The 18,738-nt window shown below is 38.3% G+C and overlaps 1 protein-coding gene across 1 annotated transcript in view; it reads left to right on the forward strand.

Annotated features, from left to right (window-relative positions):
* ERICH3 (glutamate rich 3) overlaps positions 1–18,738 on the forward strand; it is a 94,933-nt gene that overhangs the window by 6,625 nt on the left and 69,570 nt on the right. Inside the window, exons 2-3 of the mRNA XM_045982053.1 lie at positions 15,044–15,137; positions 17,609–17,734. Of these exons, the coding sequence (XP_045838009.1) occupies positions 15,044–15,137; positions 17,609–17,734 (220 nt within the window). The remainder of the gene's footprint in view (positions 1–15,043; positions 15,138–17,608; positions 17,735–18,738) is intronic.

Here is an 18,738-nt window from a genome sequence, read left to right on the forward strand (position 1 = left end):
TCTTTTCCAGAGAAAAGAGAAAAAGATGTTACAAGTTCAGTAGATGCAGCTTGAAAAATCATGCCTTACCAAGATTCTGTCAATATTAGGATTAGAGTTTTCTTGAGAGTCTTTATCAAAGCATTGCTTTTATAGTGAGCCATAAGACACATACTTTAGAAGTGAAGAACATCTCAAAGTGTGGATGTATGGGTCAGACTTCCTTAAGGACTTCTCATTCTCTTGAGGGCCTCTTCTGACCCTTACTCTTCTTGTCTACCAGTCTCTTTTGTATGGTTAACTCTTTTTTTGGTCTATGGGCAGATGACTGAGAGGTGTAATTTCTTCTTCTGCCCAGGGCTCTGGGGGATCTCTTTGGAGAGCTTCATTATCCTCTCCACATCCATCCAAACTACCTACATGGATGTGGTGGGATCGAGAAGGTATCTGTCCCCCTTTGGATAGATCATCAATGACCCTTTTCTGTTTGCTGACACAGATAATTTAGGATCAAAGTGTGGGTTTCTTTGTACTCAAGAAATACATTCCTTTTTCTATCTAAATCCATGTTACATCGTTCAGTTGGTCATCTTTTTCACTGTGCTTGTGTTTTGGGCTGAATTGTAACCACACCCAAATTCATATTTGCTGTGCTAACTCCCAGCGCCTCAGATGTGACTGTATTTTTTTTAAAAGATTTTATTTATTAATTTGACAGATCACAAGTAGGCAGAGAGGCAGGCAGAGAGAGAGAAGGGAGGAAGCAGGCTCCCCGCTGAGCAGAGAGCCCGATGCAGAGCTCGATCCCAGGACCCTGAGATCATGACCTGAGCCGAAGGCAGAGGCTTTAACCACTGAGCCACCCAGGTGCCCCAATGTGACTGTATTTTAAGATATGATCCTTAAGATGTAATTATGGTTAAATGAGGTCAATGGGGTCATCCATCTAATATGACTGGTGTCATTATAAGAAGGGGATGTTAGGACGTAGACATACACACAGAAAGAAGACCATGTGAAGACAGAGGGGGAAATGGCCATCTGCAAGCTCAAGAGACAGGCCTGGAACAGATTTTCCCTCACTGCTTTCAGAAGAGACCAACCCTGTTGAGACCTTGATCTTGGACATCTAGTCTCCAGAACTGTGGACAATAAACTGTTGTTTAAGCCCTACAGTCTGTGATACTTCATTATGGCAGCCCTCCAGCACTAATACAAGCTGTTTGTCACTGCTGATGCTCTTTATTATGTGGTCCTGCAAAAGCTAAAGATGGCCTTTATGAGAAATGTAGTCATTGGAAATAAATGATTTAACAAAACAAGGCTCATGAAGAGTGGAGATTGGAAGCCAAAAGTTGAAAAGGGAGATAAAACTCAAAGCAAACAGAAAATATGATTAAAGCACTAGTAAGGAGAAGTAATTAAGATAATAAGTCAATGATCTCTACTGGTTAAGTATTGAACTTTTCTTTTTAGTCTGATTCGTAATCAAATTACTCCCTACCTCTCAGCATCTTACACTAGTTGGGCTAGAAAATTGAACATTTTAAGCTGGTGACCCATTTTTCTGTGACTGTTATTATTTTCTTATAATAGTAATAAACATTTATAAATTAATGAAAATTCTTAGGGCAAAATATTGAAACAAGGGAAAAACAGCAGGGAACTAAACAGACAATATAAATTGCACATAGTAGTTATGAAACAGCATTAAAAACTAAGGATTTTAAATTGAATTGAATCATAGTGTTTTATGGTAGCAGTTAATCTGACATTCTCTAAATGCCATGGATTGTAATATTTTATATTTGTGAATATTATGTGGCTCTTGTATTAAGAAGTTGTCTTTCTTCATAGCTTGCTCCAAGATGTTTACAATAATATTGTTTCTGTTGTTTAGATTCAAATAAAAATAATCTGCTGTAAATTAGAATAATAGACTTGGAGGAGATCTCAATGAGTCTCCGGGTACTAGGAATACAAGTTGTTTTTATTTTCTTCCTTATACTTATCTGTATTTTGAAAAATTTCTACTGTGAGCAAAAAAGAAAAAAAGAAAAACTGCTTGACATCCTCCCATTGATAATCATAGTAGGGTTTTTTTGTCATTTTATTTTTTCTCCATTTTCCTATGTCTATCCTACTTTTAAAGCTATACTGACAGGGCGCCTGGGTGGCTCAGTGGTTTAAGCCGCTGTCCTGGGATCGAGTCCCACGTCCGGCTCTCTGCTGTGAAGGGAGCCTGCTTCCCTCTCACTCTCTCTGCCTACTTGTGATCTCTCTCTGTCAAATAAATAAATAAAATCTTAAAAAAAAAAAGCTATACTGACAAAGCTATATTGTTTGAAAGGCTGTTTCTAAGACAGTACTATTTTTAAAGTTACACCAACAAGTAAGGAAAGGGAATTCCCTCGTAGCATTCCAGTCGTCTTTATGTTTCCCTTGTAACTACAAACGTCTTGAGGGTAGAGACCATACCTCTCTACATATTTTGGTCCTCCATGTACTTCAGGACTATAACCTGCACTTGGCTCAGTAATTGCTGACATAAGCAATCCCCTTGAAATCAGTAGCTTGGAATCTCTCAAACTACCAGCAAATGGCTCTTTTACTATAATTTGTAGGGATTTATATAAGGTTATCACTGTTAAATTTTTCTTTCCTACAAATTTTGCTTTCCTCTCAGTCAAACTGGACACTTAGAGCTTTGTCCAGGCAGGAATCTTCCAGAACAGGAAATGGGCTTAGGGAGTGAATGAGGCTGACCTGAAGCTGCATTCTATGTAGAGGGGTATTGAAGTTCTAGTCCTTGGTGAAGAGATTAGCCCACAGAAGAAGAAAAGGGAAAGTCTGAAGTTTCAGGACCAAATGCAAGAGCACGGGGAAGGAACCAGATCCCAAAGTCCTATTTCAGGCAGCAGGGGAGGTCAAGAAGCAAGTTGGGAGACAAGGTCCAAAGAAAGGTAGAAACTGTTGGGGGAGTGTGGACGGAAGGTTAGAGCATTTCAAAGGGAGCCACAAACAAGGACTTGAAGTCTCAGAAAGATTGGGACTGTCTGAAAGTCATGAAAAGGAATGATATTCCACAGGGAAAATCAATGTTTCATTAAAAAAATATGAGATGAACATGCTACAGTGGGAAGAAGAATATTGTTGGGGTCAAATAGACATGGGTTTGAATCTCAGTTGTGCCTTATGGGGCCTTAGGAAAGTTAATTTCCCTGTGCCTCACCTTCCTTTATCAAAAATTGGGCTAATAAATACCTTCCTTGCAGGAATATTGGCACATATTAGAGACTCAGTGAGTGACAGCTATTGTGTGTCTATGCAAAGCATATGTTGCTAAAGTCTTTTTTGTTTGTTTTTTTCTTGTTTAATTTTTCCAGCTTTGTGGAGATGTAATTGACAACACTATATAAGTTTAAGGTGCACAGTGTGAAGTTTTCATATATGTATGTTTTATGAAATATTAGTTAAGACATCGTTAAATCTTTAGCATCTAATTCTTAAAGTACATCAACTCAATGGTAACTTCCAAAATCCACCGAGCATTTAGTATATGATAAGCAATTTGCTAGGTTTTTGTATTGACTCATTGAATGCTCTCAATGATTTTCAAAAACAGCACTCTTATTATTTCCATTTTCAGAGGAAAATAGAAGGCATGGGGAAGTTAAGTACCTTGCCCCTCATTGCTAGTCTACCCAGTAGCTGATATGGTTAGATAGTTAAGATTCAAACTGAGGAAATTGGACTTGAGAAGTGAAACTCTCAGCTACCATACTCTGCCTCCTCAAGGAGACTGGTGGTAGAATAATTTAGTCATTCTGCTTAAAACCTGCTTAAAGCCTTCCATGGCTACTAGACTGGCCAGTCCCAGGCCCGTTGGGCATACCATCTTACAGGCCACTCCTTTGACTTTTAAACAACTGTTCCTTTTATTAAGCCAAACTGTCCTCCCTGTACTTTCCCTCATCATTTGGGATGCTCCTGCCTTGTTAGCATCTTTCACAGGTCAACCATGCACTTATCTGTCCACCATATGCTTTCTCTTTAGGCTGAGCTCTTCAGGACTGTTGACTGAACCTTGCAGAACACAGTTCAGCTTAGTGGTTCAAGCAGAACAGTCCCTGATTCGAATGGTGGATCTGCCTTTAACTAGTTATGAGCTGCTCATCTAAGCACGCTATTATTTTAGTTTACTCTTCTGTGAAGAGGGTGGATAATAGTAATTTGCAGGGTCGTTTTGAGAATTAAAATACATAGCTCATGTTAGTAGAGTGTTTACTATGTGCACTACAAAAATGTTAGTGATCTATGAATACTAGTGATGAAAATTATTGGTTTCTATAACTTTCCCTCCTGTCACCTTTTCTCCAAACACCATCCTTATCTCCCTTGGTTTGCATGCTATTTTTCTATTAATGCATATTTCTGTAAGTGTCCGCAATTTATTTTTTTCTCTCCAAAGAACTGAAATTCTTAAGCCTCCAGAGAAGAGCTTAGAGGCTCAAACCTCTTCTTTAGGGAACTGTCCACCTTAGGGAGTCCCAGGCCTACTGACTTCTCATGCACTAGTTTCCTATTGCCTCATCTGTGAACACTGCAAAACCATCTCGCCAGTAGTCAGCACAGTTGGAGAGTAGTTTTGTTTTTACTGGTCTCTTCAAACCATCATATTAAGGCTATAAATAAAATAATATTATGGTACTCATCTGTCTGCTTCGTTGGAATAAGCTGAGAGAAATTGTAAATCAATATTTAGCATAATTGCTGAGATCTGGCAGGTTTGGATATAAATAAAAAGAATGAAGAATGTAATATAAAATCATTTATATAATAGTTCAATCACCCTCTATAAAGTGGCAGGCAGCAGAGACTCATGGTCTAATTTTCTTTGGCAAAGAATTTTCTTATAAAGGTTTGGAAAATAATTGACCCTTATGTCAATTACTCTTCTGTATTGGTCTTTCTTCAAGTTTCCTCAAAAGGTTTTTCTTTTTTTCCTGCCTCCCTAGGAAATTTTCTTTCAATGCAATTTTGTAGCACACTGCAAAAGCATTTATTTGACAAAAACAAAACAACAAAACTAACATTGTCAGCATGATCATCCACACTGAAGGTTCTGAATTTTAAAAAAAGTCAAAATATGTAAAGCATGCTTTTGAACCTCTTTTGGCATAAACTACTTTCAGTTATTATCCTGAAGCAGAAGAGAGGTTACAATCCTTACAACACATGGATTTTTTTTAAAGGTTGTATGTCAAGGAATTGGACCAATGTATTTTGTTTCCATTAATTGATTTATAATCTCATTCATTCGGCAAGTATTGGAGTGTTTACTGTAGATATGGCATCACCATACAACTTGTGAGAGGGATGGATACAAGGGATCTTATATGAGTCTAAAGGGAGTGATCAAACATGATGAAAGAAATTCTGGTGCAAGGTAGCAACACAAGAGCCCAAGGAAAGGGATGGCTACAATTCTATGGGAATTCCTGTGACATCCTGGCATCTTCTTTTTGAGTCCTTGGACGTGAGTTTACTGATGAGCTGTGCCTCCTTTTATAACCTCAGTGTCCTGAATGTAAAACAGGAGAGTTGACTAGACCTCATGTGGTCATTTCTATAATCCCGTGGCTCCAGGTAAATACATTTCCAGACCAGTAAACTTAGATCATCCACTTCAGGAAGCAGTCACAGCATTTGACTTCATGGTGATAATTGCAAAAAGAAAATTGAATTCGCCAGGGTCATGCATCTTGTAAGGGGTAGAATTAAGAATTTGACCTCAAGCTTTCTAGCCCCAAGTCTAATCCTTTTTTTTTTTTTTTAAATCTCATAAAATTTATTTTGGGCTGAAGTATTTGATAAAGATTTTTTTGCCTTTAATAGCTACAGGAAAATCATTGCACCTATTAAGAGTTAAGGTGTCTGGTCTTAAATTTTCTCACTCTTAAATGACAGAGATGCAGTTTTCAGTGATGGGAAGATACACAGTTTATTTTTTTCTTTATTTGTCTGGTTATTTGTGCTGCTTTCAGTTATTTTGTTTGGAGAAGTTTTCCTGTTTAGATTTTATTAACTTCTTTGCTAAGAATCTTGCTGAGATGCAAAAATCTTAGTTTTAGTTGGTTGGCTTGAGTGTGATGAGTTTCCTCATAGAGCTGCAATTCTGTAGATTCTTACAAATCTTTTTGATGGACAGTGAGAAAGTCAAATGGGTCAAGAGGTAGAGCTCTATTGCTTGTGAATTGTAGCAAAATGGCAATCAAACCACAATATCCTATGATTTGTTTAACTTGCTTTCTCAGTACGAAGACTTGATAAGTGAGTTGCAGAAGCATTTTATCTGGTTGTCATTGCTAGAAGCCTGCCTTGGCAGTGGAGTTTTGATGTAGGCCCTCCTGGAACACTATCAAACTCTACAAATTGCAGATTTAGTGACCTCTGAAATGCAAAGCACCTCTCGATTAGGCTCTTGTCTTTAGCAATAAAACTGTGCTCATTCACCTAAGTCTTATTTGATTTTGTTGAGCATAAAATGATGTAATCAGTTTTTCCAGATTGGTAGGTGAGTTGAACCTTTCCATTTGTGGCAATGTAAAGAGATATCTTGCATAAAATTTCTTGATTGAAATGCTGCTGAAAATGTCAATGTGTTTGCTAGAGTCCTCATGTTCTTTTTGTTGGGGATAGGAAATGGTTGAAGGAGTATATGAGCCCCTTTGGTCAAATATTGCATATAGAAGATGAATTTCTGGATAAAACTGTGTAAGGCATACTTCTGTATGTTGACTCATGTAATCAATCATTTTATTTAATAGCTCCTGTGATGTATCTTGCTACTTATTTTTGAAATTAGTTAGTGGTGTGCTGGTAAACTGAAAAGAAAAAAGCACAGATTTATAGTGTTTGTTAATTTCTGTGGTGTAAATACTCCCATGATGGCCAATTTCATGCTAACAATGGCTTGCAAAACTCCTGAAAATCTTAACGGTTATCTCATTAGAGCCAGTATGAGTCAGTCCAATACTCCACAGTTATTACTTTTAAAATATAGTTTTGTATGCTTTCTAATTGCCTTATGTGAAAAATCCTTCTCTCTAACCTCATTTTGAGGCTTTTAATGGTAGGTATCCTGCCATATTCTTTCCTCTTCCCCAGATTTATTTATATATGTGCAGTAATTAAGCATACATAGTGACCTATTACATCAATATTAAGAAGATTCTTTCACATTTTAACATTACTAAAATCATTTGTGCTTACATCAATGGCATGCTATAATGTAATTGGCAAAACTTTCTTCTTTCTTAGTGTTTCATATAATCATTATTTGAATTTCATGAAATATGTTAAGTGCTGATTAGTTGATGTTTGACACAAGTGCAATTACATCCTATGGGCTAATCTGTCTTTTCACATATTACATTCACCTAAAGAAGTTATCTCTCTATTGTTATCCTTATGAGAAAAATCTATTTGAATATATTGGCTCCTTAGTGTACCTCCTGTTCCTTTGTCTTAGTGCTCATATTTGGCACATCAAAATTTAGGCTCCAATTTATTTTGTACATCCGGTATGGTGCCAAGAACTGTCTTCCTCCATCTGGGAAGTGTCCCTTTTGAAAGTGAGGATCACTGGCATGATTGGACGTGGTCTTTGGACAGTGTATATATTATTGCCATAACATTCAGCATCTAGTGTTTCCGCTCCCTGGCATCTGGCATATAGGAAAAGCCTTGTGATAGGCAGAATAATGCATGCCCCTCAAAGAAGTCCATCCCTGTCTTAGTCTTCAGAACATGTGAAATTTACTTGGCAAGGGGAAATTAAGTTTGCACATGGAATTAAGATTGCTAATCAGCTGACCCTAAAATAAAATGGGGGGAGCCTCTAGAATGTGGAAAATATCCTTCTTTAGAGGCTCCAGAAGGAATGTAGTCCTGATGACAACTTGACTCCAGTCTAGTGAGACCCATTTTGAACTTTTGACCTCCAGAAGTATAAGGCAATAAATTCGAGTTAAGCTACTAAGTTGTGGTACTTTGGTACAGTAGCAGTAATAAACTAGTACAAGCTTCATTAATTCAGATAGGCAAAATCACAATTTGATCTAAATAAAACTGGTTGTGTCAAAATTATTCTTTATAGTCTCTCTGAACAAGTTTGCTAGGGAAATTTGTATCATAAAGCAGATTGCAGAAATATATATTAGAGAATAAGATAATTTAAAGATTTCAGAGTATTGTTTTTATGCTAATGATATGGCTAATTACAAATGAAGTTATGTAGTAATTTCATCTGTAAGTATTTTCATTAAAAATTTTTCTATTTCTGTACCAGGGAATTTATGGAATTACATTTTTCTGTGATGATTTCATGATTCTTATTTTTCTGTCATCATATGTAACATCCTGGTCCTCACCTTAGCAAGCCCTGGTGAGTGGTGTTCCACTGTGACTTGGCAAATATTATAAGGAACAAGTTTTAGGTTATATGATCTTTAGCAAGTGACTTAAACTAAGATTTGTTTTCCTTATCCACAAAAGATAAAAAAGACAATTATGCTTTCTGTTCTGGACCACATGCTTGTGTCCTCCTCAGATTCATATGCTGAAACCATAATCCCCAGTGCAGTGGTATTTGGAGCTGGGGCTTTTGGGAGGTAGGTCGTGAGGATGGAGCCCTCAAGATGGGTTTAGTGCCCGTGTAAGAAGAGATGAGAAAGAGCTTACCTTTCTGTCTGCTCTGTGCCACTTGAGAAAGACCAGATGGCTGTTCACCATCCAGGAAGAGGGCCTCACCAGGAGCCTGACTGTGCTGGCGCATTGACCTCAGACTTCCAGCCCCCAGAACTGGCAAATAAATATCTGTTGGTTAAGTCACCTAGTTCATTTTGTGACAGAGTCTGAACAGACTCAGAAAATGGTTCCAAGAAGTTGCTGCTATAACAAATACCTAAAAATGTGGAAACAGGTTTGGAATTGGTAATGGAGTAGTGACTGGAAAAGTTTTGAGGTGCAAAAGGTTTTTTCCAGCTTTATTGAGCTATAATTGACATATAATATTGTGTAAGTCTAAGGTGTACAATGTGATGATTTGATAGATATTGATATTGAAAAATGTTTCCCACAATAAGTTTCTTTAACACATTCATCATCTTGCATAATTACTTTTTTAAATATATAATTTCTAAGCAACTTCCAAGTATATGATACAACATTGTTAACTGTATTCACCACGGTGTACATTAGATCCCAGAACTTATGCATCTTGTAACTGGAAATTTGTATCCTCTCACCAATATCTCTTCATTCCTCCCACCTGCAATCCCTGGCAACCATCATTCAGTATTTCTATTAGTTCATTTAAAAAATATCCACATACAAGTGAGATTGCACAGTATTTTTCTCTCTCTGACTTACCTAATTTAGTATAATGCCCTAAAATATATCCATGTTATTGCAAATGGCAGGATTTCCTTTCTTTAATGTGGAATAATAGTCCAGTGTGTGTGTGTGTGTGTGTGTGTGTGTGTGTGTGTGTGTGTATTCACCACATTTTCCACATTGATGGATACTTAGATTGTTTCCATGAGTTGGCTATTATGAATAATGCTGCAGTGAACTTGGGGATGCAGATATCTTTTCAAGACCATGATTTCATTTCTTTTGGAAGTATTTCCAGAAATGGGATTGCTGGATCCTATGGGAATTCTATTTTTAATTTTTTGAGAAACCTCTATATGATTTTCCATAGTGTACCAATTTACACTCCCACCAATAGTGTGCAAAGTTTCCCTCATCTCTCCCTTCTCACTAACACTTAAAACCTCTTATCTTTTGGAGAATAGCCATCTTAACAGATGTGAAGTGATTATCTCATTGTGGTTTTGATATCCATTTCCCTGATGATAAACTGAATATCACTTCACATACTTGTTGGCCATTTGTATTTTTCTTTCTTTCTTTCTTTTTTTTTTTTGAAAAAATGTCTTTTCAGGTCTTCTCCTCATTTTTAACTGGATTGTTGTTATAGTTATTATGCATACTTTTGAGCTGTATGAGGTACTTATATATTTTGGATATTAACCCCGTATCAGACATATGATTTGCAAGTATTTTTTTGTGAAGGAATTTTCCTGTAATTCTGGTGAGAGCTCAAAAAATAAAAGGGAGCTGGAGAAAAAGCTTCCTTTACCTTAGAGAACACATAGATAATCGTGTACAGAATGTTGGTAGAAATATGGATGGTAAAGGCCATTCCAATGAGGTCTGAATTGGAAATGAGAAACATACTATTGGAAACTGGAGGAAGAGCAATCCTAGTTATAAAGTGGCGAAGAACTTGGCCGCATCTTGTTCATATTCTAGTGTCTTGTGGAAGGTAGAACAACCAAGGTATAGTAAGTCACTTGCTCCCAGTTACGGAACCAGTAATGGTGAAGCCAGGATTGAACGGGAGCTGGAGTCTTAACCACTACATCTGTCTCTCCCCTTAAAGGTAGACAGTGTGGGGAGAGGCAGTGCTGGGAGAGGGCTTAGGTTCCAGAACGCTGAGGCCAGAAGAAATTCTTCTATCACTGTGGTACCTGAAGAGGTGTTACCTTAGTCAGACTTTTCTGTGACTGGCTCACGTTAAATGATAATCTTGTTTTAGAGATTTTCCATTTCAGGAAGATGGGAGAGCTGTACTAGCTTTCATTCCATGGGCCTAAAAGAAATCACGTGAGACTGTGTATGTGGAGGGTCTTTGTAATCTGCTAATGGGATGGAGATATTACACTTCTTGCCCAACTTAGGGTACAGAATCTGACATGGAGACACTTAAATACACATTATCTATTTGTGAATGAATCGACCTATGACACAGGAAGAAATAAAGTATGCCCACGTGCGCGCGCGCACACACACACACACACACACACTGTATGTATATGGATACTTCCCCCTTGTATACTAGATTGGGAACTCTGTGTGTGCAGTGTCTGTGCCATCTCTGAATCACTGGTATCTTATGGAATGCCCTGAAAATAGTCAGTGCTCAATAAATGCTTGTGATTAATAATATTATAGTGCTTGTCTTTTCAGATGGGGTTTTTATGGGATAGATTCTCTTTGGGGGCAGATGGAGGGATCTATAGGAACCACCGACTTTATTACTTCAGAGCTCCATTTATAAATTCTACACAGTGGGGTTCCAGGGTTAAGTGCTGAAGGACTGCAGCTGGGAAGGCAGCACTCCCAGTGACTCAGCAGCCTGCTCCTCTAATCCCTACGCCGCAGTAATGTGGGGTGTTTATCAGAGTGGAGGAAACAGGACCCGTCATAGAGACAGGGTTGCTCTGTTTCCTGGGGGACTGTCTTCCCTGGTACATTGAGCCAGATAGTCGGTTGTTCTCCACCCGGTGACCAGAGGATGGGTAAGTAGGCTTGTCCATCAGATGAAGAAGCCCATGAGTTAGGCCTGTCTTGGCATCTAGCTGTGGGACTTGGCGTGAACAGCATGGCCTTTGAATGATATAGTCACAGTGGCCTGGTAATTGCTGTGATCAGCGCAGTTGTTGATCTTATGGACCACAGCAGGGAGGATCATGGGACAGGGTAGCACGACCAGAAGTCCAGCTTTGACCAGAGATGCAGAGAGTGACTTACAAAGGGAGTGGAGTGCTGCAGGTGCAACACAATCACCTCGGGTGAGGTGACCTCATCTGGCCCAGGGCTCTGCTGAGGGCAAGAGAGAAAAGAAAAGGGTGTGTGTGTTGGGGCAACAGTGGCAGTGACTGGAGAGGACAAAGGCAGAAACATCAGAAAAGCTCTACTAATCGAAATTTGTGGCCGGGTCAGTAAAGCTCTTGTAATTGAGCAAGTACAAAGGGAGGCCACAAACCCATACCAAGCACACAGGAAGAGAAGCAGAGCCGAGAGGATCAGACAGACCACGGTTGTGGCTGAGGCACAGGATTACTACCATCTCCCTGTGGAGGCTTCATGGTCTGAACAAGGGTGACATTTGCATGGATACAATAGAAATGTTTGCTTTGACTGCTGTTGTAGTCCCATCAGTCTCCTAGAACAGACTACCACAGACTGGGTGGCTTAAACAACAGAAATTTATTTCTCACAGTTCTAGAGGCTGGGACGTCCAAAGATCTATGTGCCCGCAGATTCAGTGTCTTGTGAGAGCTGCTTCCTGGTTCAAACCCGGTTGTTTTCTTGCTGTCTCCTCATATGGTAAAAGGGTCAAGAGCGTTCTCTGGGGTCTTTTTTATAAGGGCACCAATCTCATTCATGAGGGTTCCACGCTCTGACCCTATTACTTTGGAATCCCACCACCTCCTAATACCATCACACGGGGGGTTAGGATTTTAACATACGAATTTTAGGGGGAAGCAAACATTCAGTCCTTAACAACTGTTTTACTAACTCTGTATATAATTTACTTTAGTACAATTTCTTGTTATCAAACGGTTTGTCACTCTAAAGTTTCAGTTAAAAAAAAATTAGGCACTGCTGAAAAAGAAATCAGTGACCCCAGATGGACCCAGCTAGTTATTTTTCAAATTTTCTGCCAAGGCCAGATATATGACAGTCATGGAAAGAGTTGTTTTACAAATAGCATCCCAACCAGGGACTTTCAGTCTTTAAAGGTGAGAAAGCTGATGCGTTCAAAGGTTTCAACTCCACTGGACCTTTTGGTAAGACTGGAGGAATGTCATGGACACATACTCATTTAGTAGGAGCCTGAGGGGGCAGAATTAGGATGAGGTGTCGCCAAAGCTGAAGCATTATTCTTAGGGCCTAAATATTGAAAAAGTTACAAATTCTGAATTGAAAAAAGGGGATTCTTTTGAGCCAGTAGGGAAGTTAAAGTTCATGTTATCCTAACTTTTTGACCCTATTTCATTTAATCAGCATTTTAGCACTCACAGCTATTCCAAAACTATTGATTTTTTTTTAAAACGAGAGCCTGAAAAACAGACAAAAGACTATATATGATATCTGTCTAATAATTTATCTTAAGAATCTGTGAACTGTGGAATCATGATTGTTAGGACCGAGAGACACCTGCTCACCTTTCTGATAAGAGTTGCTGAAAAGATATTCTGAGATTCAGAAAGGGTAAGGGATACAGCGTTGACCTTTTGGAGACAGGAAACCTTTGATGAACTATAGGACACCAAGACAGTTCATTTAAAAGATGGTTTCAAAGCATTATCTGGGGCTGGTTTCGTATGTGCATTACAGAAGCCCTCAGGTTGTCTTTTTACATAAACCCCGTGAAATAATGGCTTCTCATGTGGCATCTTGGCTTCTGGGCTTTGTAACTGCTTTCAGTGTCTTTTGTGGACAAATTAAACTTTCCTTACCATTTGACAGCATATAACTTTCCTAAGATGGGCGTTAAGGAGAAGAGAGGCAGGAAAAGGTCACCATACCATCTCTACGTAATTAAGGCAGCTAAATAAAATTGTCACTAATGACATTTACTTGACTGTATCATATGCGTCCCTGCTGTGGCCTCCAAATAAGTTAAGGATTAAGTGCTCGTCACATATACAGATTGTGAATCTTTGCTGCAAGTAATAGGGTACACATTTTTTTAAAGACAGCCTTATTTTAGGGATATGTTTAGGCTTGTGAATTCTCCCTCTTTGCCTCTTTCTCTCTACCTGTCTCTCTCTGTCTTCATCTCTCTCTACATATATACATGTATGTACCTATACTCACATTTATGTATACGGATGAACACACAGGCCTACCTGGATATACACATGTAAATGTAGGTGCATATGCTTTTGTAAGGTAATGATAATCAGTGTGGGTAAGTTAAAACTTAGAAAAATTAGCTTCAGGGGCACCTGGGTGGCTCAGTTGGTTAAGTGTCAGCCTTCGGCTCAGGTCATGCTCCCTCCTGGGATCGAGCCCCGCATTGGGGTCTCTGCTCAGTGGGAAGCCCGCTTCTCCCTCTCTCACTCTCTGTGCTTGTGTTCCCTCTCTCGCTGTCTCTCTCTCTGTCAAATAAATAAATAAAATCTTAAAAAAAAAAAGCTTCAAACTTTGTAGACTCGGAGTGACCACCTTCGAAGATATAAGATGTAATCAAGGAACAAATTTGTTTTCCTTTAACTCTTAAAAGACCCTCAAAATCAAAGTAATCTATGAATTTTGGGGGGAGGGGAGGGAGCTCTGGATGTGGAATTCTTGAAATTGTGTGAGATATATAGATATAGCTATAGATATAGATATGGAAGTTAAGACTTCCAGGCTGCTGAACTTAAACTTAGAAGTTTATACCAGTAGGAATGAGACCCCCCCCCCGAAAAAATTGTGTTTTCCCCTATTGAACACATCATTATTTGGGTACACAATAAATACTTCCAAAGGGATACTAAGAATAACACAAGATCCTGCCCTTCCAATCTTATGTGACATGTAGTGTACCTCAAGGTTTTAGGGAGGGGGGTGGAAGGTAACACAGAACATCCAGTTTGCACTGGGGAGTATTTGCTGGGAGAAGAGATGACTGTGAATCTCTGATCCTATCCACTAGCTAACAGGTCAGAGAGAGGCCTTGGCAGTAGTGTCGGCGTTGTGTCCTGAAGATAGGGAAGAATATGTTGAGGAAGTACATTTAAGTTTGCTGCTGGAATTTAGGGTAGGGGCTGAAGAGTCCTCGGAAGGAACTCCAGATTTCCCATCAGGCTTCCTCTGAGAAGACTTTCCTGACAACTGGAGTTGGTAGTCTCCTTCTCTGTGTCCCCATGAGTTTTGCATATTTCTATTCTTGGATTTTTCACACCCAGTATAATTGTTCATGTCTGATTTCCATACTTGTCTGCAAAATAAACAATGTCAGGACTGTCTCTCAGTTTTTATCAGAAAATCTGGAAAACTGTAAGTCCTCAATACTGTTTATTGAACACATACATGAATGACTAGCTGTCTGGAGGAATGAATGATTATGCACAGGTTGGGGATGAGAAAGTCAAGAATCGCTTGGCTATCAGGCAACACTTCATAAAACCTTAATGGTTTCATTTTTCTCTTCCAGATTGCTGGCAGCATATAATAGTCTTACCGATAAACACCTGACTGGATATTTCAACAACACAAGGATAAGGCGGCATCTATTAAGATCAGGCCTGGTAAGATTTGGCTTACTTCCTACCTGCCCTCTTGTTTCATTAAATCCAGTAGTTCTCTCTCCCTTTTCTGGTTTCTTCTTTGAGCTAATTAGGGACAACATTCCCCTCACTCCTTCATTTTAGAAAAATTACTTCTTTCCAGAGCTCTGATTTATCTTTTTGAAGCTGTGTTTCAAAAGATAGGAAGAGAGGTCACAATGACCGCTAAGTCTACTTATAAATTATTGAGGAAAAACCCTAGGAGCTTCCAATAAATTATTTTACTTGTTTGTTTATTCATTCATTTATTCAACATATATTTATTGAACACATCGTATGAGCCAGTAACTGTTAGGGATTAAGCAGAGAGAATACTTTACTGTCTTCAGGAAAAAAAAAATGTTATTTTTAATAATCACAGAATATCGTGTGGAAGACATGAACAGTTCAAAATTTCCCCTTGAATTTTAAAAACCTGTTTCATTTCCCAGATGGTTTATTGGTAAATTTCGTGTCTTTCCTTAGCTCCAAAACTATCATTTCCACAAGATTTCCATTTCTCTAAAAGTTCTTAATGTGAAAACCTTTAAAAAATACTATAGTTGTCCATTGAAAGAAGTGGGTGTGGTTATAGAAAGTGTGAGTAAGGATTTTAGCTGTTTACCTTCTTAAAACACAGTGAATTTCCTTAACCCTTGTTGCCATGGTGTTGAAAGGATACTCGTTGTGTTTCTAATTGTTGTTATGTGCTTGGCACTCAGGCTGGGTAGGTCTCCAGAGAGCTTGCTTTTTGTCTCCCGGGGCTTTGTTATCAGACAGACCTGGCTGAAACCTGGCTCTGCCATTTACAAGTCATATACTCTTGAGCAATTCATGCAGCTCACTTTCTTAACTCCAGCTTCCTCAGTTGTTAAATGAAGACAATGCTACCCAGCCCTCAGGATTGCTGTGGCAATAAGAGATGTGTCATAAATGCTTGTTGTAATTATTGTGGTCACTATTAACATTACTTCTTTGGATAACAATCTGCGAGCTTTATGTATAAATGGTAAGGACTTGGTATGTACTCATCAACACATTAACGAGCATTTTTTGAACATTGGTTATGCACATGACAACTCAAATAAGGAAGATTTCTCTAGTATGGTGGTTCAAATACAGTTCCTGACTCAGCAGTGTTCAGCATCATTTGGGAACCTGTTAGAAAATGCAAATTTTAGAGCCCCACCCCAGACCTATTGAGTCAGAAGCTGTGGGCCAAGGCCCACCAATCTGTTCTTCAACTTGTTTTCTGATTCTGATGTAGGCTTAAGTTTAAGAACTTCTGCCCTTGTAGTGGCTTCCAATCTAGTTGGGGAAATCAGATTTCTCAGAGGTGAGAGGACGAGAACACCTGTTAAATGGGGAGGGGCCACAGTACAGGATGTTCTCAACATTTTTTCTCCTTTGGAAACAAATAGCATGATATCCCATGGACAGACAACACATTTCAAAGACTAACTGAGTTATTTGTGATTGGAAACACTTTTTAGAACCATGCCCCTTTCTTCCATGGGGGGGGGGGGGGAACAAAGCTATATAAAAAAAAGATCATCAGTATCCAATCACTTGTAACACAACTCTCCTTGGTCTCTGAGCTCCAATACATTGAACCAACAGTGTTATACTACTGCTTATCAAAATTAAGAAGTATGTGGCCTTGGATTAGACCTGAAGGAGCAGAGCATAATTAAGTGGAAAGGAAGAAGATGAACAATCCAGAAAGGATAGCACCTTCTGTTTACAGAAGATACAGAAACATAATACCAAATAGGCCCTTAGGAAGGAGTAAGAGAAAAGAAAAACAAGTAAATAAAAAGCAGAAACTACGACTTCTAGCATTTTCAATGATGCCAATTGAAATCAGTTTGGAATATTTTATATCTGCAGCCCTGCATAATCTGAAAAAAATCTGAATCATGACAAATTAAATTACATTCTGGGTTGGAGAGTGGAAGGAGAAAAAGCAGTGTGAAAATAATGAAACCAATTATTTTTAAAACAAACTGATGAGCACCTCTGTAGCTTACATGTTTTGCCCTTCAGAGTCATTTCCTGTAAGATCATCAGTCCTGTGATCACTGTTCCTATTCATTGTTTCAAAATGGCACCACACCTCCTCTTCCCAAATGTGTTTAAAAAAAAAAAAAGAAAGAAAGAAATGAAAGGAACACCTGGGTTCCATCAAGAAGACATTGTAACTCTAATGAAAACCTTGTTTTAAACATCAAGTGCACCACCTGTGTGTGTTTTCCCAATGATGGGTATATGAGACTGATTTTTTTCTTTATGAAATATTCATTAAAAGTGAACATTTATCAACTATAGTGGTATACTCTCTTATGCTTAGAAGACACTGCCACTCTCTCTGTCGCTCTCTTGCTCCCTTTTTGGTAACGAACAGTACATTTTCTGCTTTGTATTTCCATGTCTGTTTTATTTATTCCTGTCAGATCACAAGAAATGGAAGGATCCTTTCTGAAAAAGAATACAAACTAAATATCATGAAGAAAGATCACCAAAAATATATCCGGGAGTGCCTAGCTCAGGCTATTTTCCATAAGGTTCTTGATATGGAGGTAAAGTAAATACATTTTCTTTATAATAGAAAATTTCTAATATGACAATTAACAACACTCCTGTACCCAGAAGCAGAGGAATTCCTCCTGTATTTCATGGAAAAGGAATGGAACAAGGTTCCCTGAGAAATACTCTTCTTCTCTCTAGGTAGCAAGGTGCCAAGAGACTAAGCTTTTCTCCGTTTCAGTTAGGGAAAAATATGGACATCAGTATATATTTTGTGGTATTTAATTTAACAAATGTAGATTTTTAATCCATAATGGCTATTCAAAAACATACCGGCCCTCACCATCTGTACCTCAATTTCCATTTGCTAAAAAAAGAAAAGTGACATCTGTTTAAATATCAGTAATTCCACTGCCATGAATTATTTCAGATTTGTTATTCTTTTAAGGCTCTGAAGCTGAGCCGTATGCTAAATTTCAGGGAAGAAGCATTGAAACATCTGCTGTCCCTCCTACTTTAGGCCACATTGGTCAGCGTAGATTCATAAACTAAGCATCAACAACTTTTTTTTTTCAAGTCTGACATGGCATTTTTAGTAGGATATCTAGCTAACTTGATAAATTATTTTAGCCTTGCTCCATGGAACTTATAGTTTCAAGCATCAACACCATTTTAATTTCCATGAAAAAGCATGTCACTTCTTGGCTTGGCCATGCAGCAGTAAATCAGAAAACTTGGCTGGTGAAAGCATTGACCTGTGAGTGCAGTAAACATTTATGAACAACTGTAGAATCACCAGTAAACCAATACTAAGTGTAGTGCCACTTAAAATATTTATTATTATGCTACCATTATATTGAGCAAGGGTTGCATTCAGATAAGATATGATCTGTTAATTTAGGAATTCATTTTATGTTTTATATCATGTGCATGAATTATGTGGGATCATTGTTTATGGTCCCCAAATTCACTTGCTTATAAGAGTATTAGTTGGAATTCTGCAACTAGTGTTAAAAGAATAGTACAGTAAATTAATCTATACCTAGTTTCAAATTTA

Source organism: Meles meles, chromosome 1 (assembly GCF_922984935.1).
Source record: "Meles meles chromosome 1, mMelMel3.1 paternal haplotype, whole genome shotgun sequence".
NCBI lineage: Eukaryota > Metazoa > Chordata > Mammalia > Carnivora > Mustelidae > Meles > Meles meles.